Here is a 7,062-nt window from a genome sequence, read left to right on the forward strand (position 1 = left end):
TTTTACAATTTATGCAAACATAAAACAGTAATTTTACCTCAGGCCAATCTGGAAGTTGAAAAAGAACTGCATTTAAATCTTCTATGGCTGCTTTAAACTCTTGGAGACCAGCATATGATTCCGCTCTGTAAATTTTTACAATCAAGTCACTGGGCTCTGAAATAAATATTTCATAAAGATATGATTACTTTTAAAAGATTATTACATAATCCACAAAATATGATCATACCAGATTAAGAAATGACTTAGTGATTCCAGGGTTAATAATCACCAAACTAAAGTCTATAAGCCAAGGGCAGTACAGGCACAACCCATTTTACATGTTGAATCTTATCTAGAAGTTGTATCAAATCATTGTAAGTAGATCATTTTAGTGGAGGAAACTGTTCTCCAGAATATTGTAAATACTTTTATGATATGAATAATCACTCCTAAGAAAACTTTTTAACAAAGGGTAGTCTATAAAGATTTTAAAGACATATTTCTTAGATGTTTAGATTTGCCTTTTTATAGTAAATCTTATATTTTTACCCTACTTTCTAAGTCCTCATTTATAAAAATAGCCATATGTGTAACTATTGCATGTGGAATTCCCACAGTGACAAGGGACTGACAAAGGCTCAATCTTATGAGGGTATACAGTAGTCTTGATTCTGGAGGAAATGAGTTAATAAGAGTCAGCTTTTAAGAGATCGAATTGTAATTCCTGCCACTAGCAAAAACGGTATTGGCCCACTTCAAAATATATTTAATTTAAAATACTCCTGAGAAAAAAGGCTTTGTTATTCGTTTCACTATCATCTACATCTGTACTTAAGAAGCCAAATTATTATCTTATGGCATTCAGAATTTCAGACACTTAGCTGGTTCACTGATATTACTGCAATCAATTACTATAGGTACGCAGATTCTAAAACTGATGTCCAAGCAAGAAATTAATTTTTAATATAGCAACAAATGACATCAACTTGACTCTTATTTTAAAGCTATCTTTGAGATCTTTAAAAGCATAAGGTATTCACTGTAAGATGGGCATAAAGACCTTAATGCCTCTAAATAAAATTTAATAAAATTCATCAATAGCTGCCGGGTTTACTCTAGTTTTTAGATGACTGCTTTTCTATTGATAACTCTCATTTGAGCAATTAATTTAGGAAGGCCTCTTTCTGTTGCTGGTGTCTGAGAACTGGAATTACAATGTTCCCACTATTTTATATCCATGAAAACATTTAAAGAGTAAAATTAATATTTTAGAAAACTTTTTACTTCTTAAAAAAAGTATGTCTAGAGTATTTTGTCTGGTGCTTCTTAAAGCAATGAAAAATTATCTCTGAACAAAATGCATATGAATTAAAAGTTCAATATGATTAATCAATCAAGAATTAAGAGTTCCTAGCCCAAACCTAGACCCTGTAGCTATTCAAAAATGTTTTACATTATTCCTGTCTTTGAGGAGCTTATAATCTAGCTAGAAAATTTTACTGTGAAACAGCATCATGCAATACTGACTTGTCAAGTACAACTAGAGTTGAGAAAACAGAGCGATGTATGGCAAAATAGTCTAACAACGAGTAGTAAAAGCATCAGCATCAAAAACTCCAGGCGATAAAGGACTGGGCTCAGAAGCGCAGTTTTCCACCCACAGCTGGGGTGCTTCCAAAAGCATCCTTGAGACAGACTCCGCTCAGTACCTCCAGCGAGAAGGAGTTCACTATCGCAACAAGCAGCCTATTCTTGGATTTTTACGTTTTTTAATTTCAATTTTTTTCTTATCAAGTTCTCCCTCCTTTATATTTGATGCCATGCACGTTCAGAACTGTTGAATATTTCCCCTTTTATCCATGCCTTCACTGCTCAATCACCTTTATAGTTTCTTTATGGCAGCAGTGAAAGAAGTGACTCAGAAGACCTGTCTTTGAAAAAACAGTCAAACTATAAAATGTATCCACTCTGACCAAAGGAAAAAAAGGCATATTCCTTCCCCTCCCCACACAGAACAATTCAGGATAGTGAGATCTCCCTAAAGGAGGTCCTAAACAGTATATGTTGGGGTAAGAAGAGAAGATGCACGCCCTAAATAGAGATAAAAAAAGCCAGATTTTAAAACTCTTGCTCCCTAACGCCTTGTCTGTAATGTTCTTATTGAGAATTTCCAGTGTTAATGGATTATTTTGAATGATTATTTTTTTGAAAAAAAAAAAAAAAACCCCTCATCAGGTGAGTTCAAACTTCCGATACTTTTTTTAAAAGATTAGGACCATCATACTTACTGATCTCAAATTCTTTTTAATTCTAAAAAAGAGCCAAGTGCGCTAAAAGAGCCTCTTTGAAAAGCATACACAAGGTCTGCCTTCCACGTAAACTTTCATGAAAGACAACAAAATGGCAATCAGTCCTGACTGTATCATTAACTTAAGTTTGAAAGAGTCAATAAGTATTTACTGTATGCTCTCTATGTGACCTTGAGGACACCAGAGAGAACTAGTCAGCTCGCTGCACACGCCATCAGAGAAGATCCTGGTGCTCACTCCATTGCTGCAGGTATCTGTAGTACCCAGGAAGTGCCTGGCATATTATATACTTTCCATTTTTAAAATTGACAAAATTTCAAAAGTTGTCAAAATTTGATAAAGTTGTCAAAATTGACAACTTTGACAAAATCCAAAGACAACATGGTTTGGGCTAATTGTATTGAATATGACTGTGGTACTTAACTCTGTGATCTTATTCTAAATCACTTGGTGTCTCTGGTCTTGTTTCCGCATCTACCAGAAGCAGGGACAGATGTACTAGTCGTCATTATTTAATTAACTCCCTGATCTTTATCTTTAGTCCTGATTTTTCACCCTAACTTCAGATTCATCAAATTTCCAACTGCCTGCCATACTTTTTCTCAAACTCAGCATGTTCTTCACCAAAAAAGCATTTTTCACTGTATTCTCTATCACTGACACCACTAACTTCCCAAATCAGAATCAACTTTGTAAATGTCACCTCCTATGATATGCCTCAAATCTGCCCTTTTCCAATCCTACTGCTAGTAACCCTGGGTTAGGCTCCCCAAATCTCTCTCTAGTACTATTGCAATAGCTTGCTAACTGATCTCCCTGACTTCAGTTCTACTCTACCTACATCCTTACCATCCACAAGATAAAACAGGTATTATTTAGTACAAGTTCCTCCATGCCTGGCTCCTGCCCATCTCTCCAGCCTTAATTATCATTATGAACCTTCCACTCACTCAAAGTCCCAACTATACCTCACTACCCACACTGCCCCATGCACAGCATTCTATTTCATGCCTCCTTCCTGTGCTGAGCTCCTCCCTTATCATACCATTCTTTATCTTGATAACATTTTATCATCCAGCAAGACTCAGCTCACCAATCTCCTCCCAAGATGCTTTGCTTTGGGTCTTCCTCCACAATTTATGATAACCACCAAGAGCATGATCTGGCTCCTCCACCTACTCACTGTGACTTGGGGCAAATTGCAAGTTAATATCTGTACTTTAATTTCCTTAGCTTTAAAATTCAGGGGCTTTTAAAACATTAACACCACTATGTGCTGTTCTAAATGATTTACAATCTTCAGCACAATTCTACACGGATCTAGGATTGTCCACATTTCTATAGAAAACAGCGGAGAGCTTGCCCATGATCATACAGCTAGTAATTGGTGGATTTGAGATTCTAACTCAGGAAGCCAGCTCGAGTTCTAGCTGTTTACCGCCACACTATTAATATGTTGGTAACAGTCTCTACCTCAAGGGTTACTCAAGAGAGTAAGTTAATGGGTGCAAAGTACTTAGAACAGGGCTTGGTACACTGAAAGCATGGCGTGTTTGCTATTACAATTCTGTACCTTCACTGTATATATATGGCAGTTATTAAAGTAATTTAAAGATTTTTGAACTCCATTATTTCCTGCCTTTTATCCTCAGATCCTGGCTTTGATAAATGTTTCCTGAACTACGGAAAATTCATTAAAATTTGATTCCTTAAGCTCAATTCATGTTCCCATTTTCTCTCCTTTTACATCCAGCATGATCTGTAAGTCATTCGGCAAGTAAAAAGATTGAAATAAGACTCTGCTCCCAGAGGAATCTAATCTTCAGCTGTCCAAAGCATTTATTTCATGGGTTGAAGAGAGAGCTGGTCATGGTTTCCTATCTTTGTTCCTTAGGGATCCGTGATTAGTAACAGGAGTCTTAAAGTTGTTTTTTTTTTTTTTTTTTTTTTTTTTTTTTTTTTTTTTTTTTTTTTTGAGACGGAGTCTCGCTCTGTCACCCGGACTGGAGTGCAGTGGCCGGATCTCAGCTCACTGCAAGCTCCGCCTCCCGGGTTCCCGCCATTCTCCTGCCTCAGCCTCCCGAGTAGCTGGGACGACAGGCGCCGCCACCTCGCCCGGCTAGTTTTTGTATTTTTAGTAGAGACGGGGTTTCACCGTGTTAGCCAGCATGGTCTCGATCTCCTGACCTCGTGATCCGCCCGTCTCGGCCTCCCAAAGTGCTGGGATTACAGGCTTGAGCCACCGCGCCCGGCAAGTTGTTTCTTTAGCTCACCTTCAAGAAAGTTTTTTTCAAATCAAAAAAGCTTAAAAAATGTTTAGTCATAAAATTTGAAAAATATAGAAATAAGAGTTAAAAACTATCTTTTTCCCATCACAAAGAAACAGCCAGTGTTGGTATTAACAAAAGAAAAATAATTACCACAAATTTAAAGTTCGAATTGGCTTTTATTTGTGATTCTAGAAATGCGCAACACCTCATTCTACAAAATGAGTGTTCTGATGAGCTAAGCAGAGGAGGTTAGCCTTCTAGGCAGAAAAGAGCTGAAGAGAGCAGAAATAAGGGACACGAATTGTTTCAAAGCTGAAAACTTTCTTTACAGGGTTAAAACAGAGAGGACTTTCTTATTTCACTAACTCAGGTTGACTGAAATCTCTTTTTTTTTTTTTTTTTTTAAGAAAACTGGCTCATTTCAATTCAAATTCAAAGTTCAGTTTGATTATGTGGCACTTAGCACAAGGGCCTCCATTCTGATTCTGCCTGGTCTGCTGGTGCCTAGTGCAGGAGGTCAGTCGAAAACAACGGCCTCCCATGTATTTTTGTTCTTTATGTGTGAAGTACATTATTAACATGTAGTTTTATAAAATATATCACATATGCTGTTTATAATCTGCTTTTTTCTTCCCTGTAATACTAGTCCACATGATTTTTAATAGTTGCAAAATATCCTACTATATACACAACCTATTTAAAAATTTCCTACTCTGCAATTAAGTTATTTCCAACTTTTGGCAGTATAAAAAGTATAACAAACGTCTATCTTTATCTGCTTGCCTTTTTAGTTATTTGCTATACAGTATGTAGAAAGTTATTTATTTACTGCACTTTATTTTGTTATTTATTTGAGAAAAGATCTCACTCTGTAGCCCAGGCTGGAATGCAGTGGCATTACCATGGCTCACTGCAGCCTGGACCTCCTGTGCTCAATAGATCCTCCTGCCTCAGTAGCTGGGACTCCAGGTGCATGCCCCCACACCTGGCTAATTTTTAAATTTTTTGTACAGATAGGGTACCACTATGTTGCCCAGGCTGGTCTCAAACTCTTGGGCTCAAGTGGTCCTCCCTCCTTGGTCTCCCAAAGTTTTGGCATTATATGCATGAGCCACCATGCTGGGCCTACAAAGTTATATAGATATACAACATTTCCAACACATTCCGCCAACCCTTCTTTTATAAAAACTTTATTTTACACTCCCACAAGCTGTGTTTTTTCTCTTTGCTAGAAATATATAAATTAAAAATAGCATCATAATTTTAACAACCTCCATTTCTTCATTAAGTTTGACCTTTAAAACTCTGTTGTTTATTCAGTATTTGGGCTGTGTATAAAGTTCTCTATTCATATCCTTTTTCTCATTTTTCTGAGTGTCTTTTTCTTAGATTTATAGATCAAGCTATCAAAATTTTCAAAGGCTAACCAGAATATCGAATACCAATTTTTCTTTCTTTTTTTCTTTTTTTTGCTTCTGTTGCTTCATTAAGTTCAGTATAGTAGGACTTGGTTACCAGGGCTGAGCTCAAAGCTGCCAACTGATAAGTTGTTGATGATTGATTAAGAATGTTCAGGAGTAGGAGTTTGGGATAGTAAGATCATAAACACTGGATACAGAAATTGGGTTCACATCCCCTTTTGGTAGTTTAACTGTTTGAACTCTCCTCACCTATAATATGTTTACCTCTAAAACACCTACATTTTATAACTGCTGTGAGGATTGAATAAGATAATGCATGTTAAACAGTTAACACCACACCTGGGACATACATGCTCCATCTATAATTGTTGTTGATAACATTCCAAAATATCTCACAACAAGGTGATGAAGACATTAGATTAGCCCTTGATACAAGGTACAGAAGAGTATTTTCTACCTTGTCTTTTACCCACATAAATGGTAGCCTAGATAAGAAACATCTGTAGGGATCAGCAGAGCAGACTGGACAACAGACAGCACAAAGGTGGGTCGAGGGGAGGGGAAGCAAAAGAGCTTACCAAAGGGAAAGAAAAAACCAAACAGAAGCTTCCATCTTGCATTTTACAGTTCCCTGAAGTCATTCAACTTCAATAATAAAACAATCCCAATTTTCAGAAATACCTTTGGAAAGAGGCAGAATACTACACAAAATCATTTAAAATTTTACTTGAGATTTTCCAAGCCTCTTAGAAATATTCCAACAAATACAAAAATGATTCTGAATAAACAAAAAGTTAATATATAAATAACTCGAAATCTAAGATAATTCAGTTTTGGTAAATCCTGCATTTGATGAATGAGGAACAGATTAAAAAACAAATTACTCATTTGAAATGGGACACTTCTTTTTTTTTTTTTTTTTTTTTTTGAGACGGAGTCTCGCTCTGTCACCCAGGCTGGAGTGCTGTGGCCGGATCTCAGCTCACTGCAAGCTCTGCCTCCCGGGTTTATGCCATTCTCCTGCCTCAGCCTCCTGAGTAGCTGAGACTACAGGCGCCCGCCACCTCGCCCGGCTAGTTT

At 36.9% G+C, this 7,062-nt stretch overlaps 1 protein-coding gene across 2 annotated transcripts in view; it reads right to left on the minus strand.

Moving 5' to 3' along the window:
- The window catches only part of LONRF1 (LON peptidase N-terminal domain and ring finger 1), a 34,118-nt gene that overhangs the window by 21,102 nt on the left and 5,954 nt on the right, over nt 1-7,062 (minus strand). For both annotated transcript variants that reach the window (XM_026457094.2, XM_026457095.2), the window contains exon 2: nt 38-156. In XM_026457094.2, the coding sequence (XP_026312879.1) occupies nt 38-156 (119 nt within the window). The remainder of the gene's footprint in view (nt 1-37; nt 157-7,062) is intronic.

Source organism: Piliocolobus tephrosceles, chromosome 7, assembly GCF_002776525.5.
Source record: "Piliocolobus tephrosceles isolate RC106 chromosome 7, ASM277652v3, whole genome shotgun sequence".
Taxonomy (NCBI): domain Eukaryota; kingdom Metazoa; phylum Chordata; class Mammalia; order Primates; family Cercopithecidae; genus Piliocolobus; species Piliocolobus tephrosceles.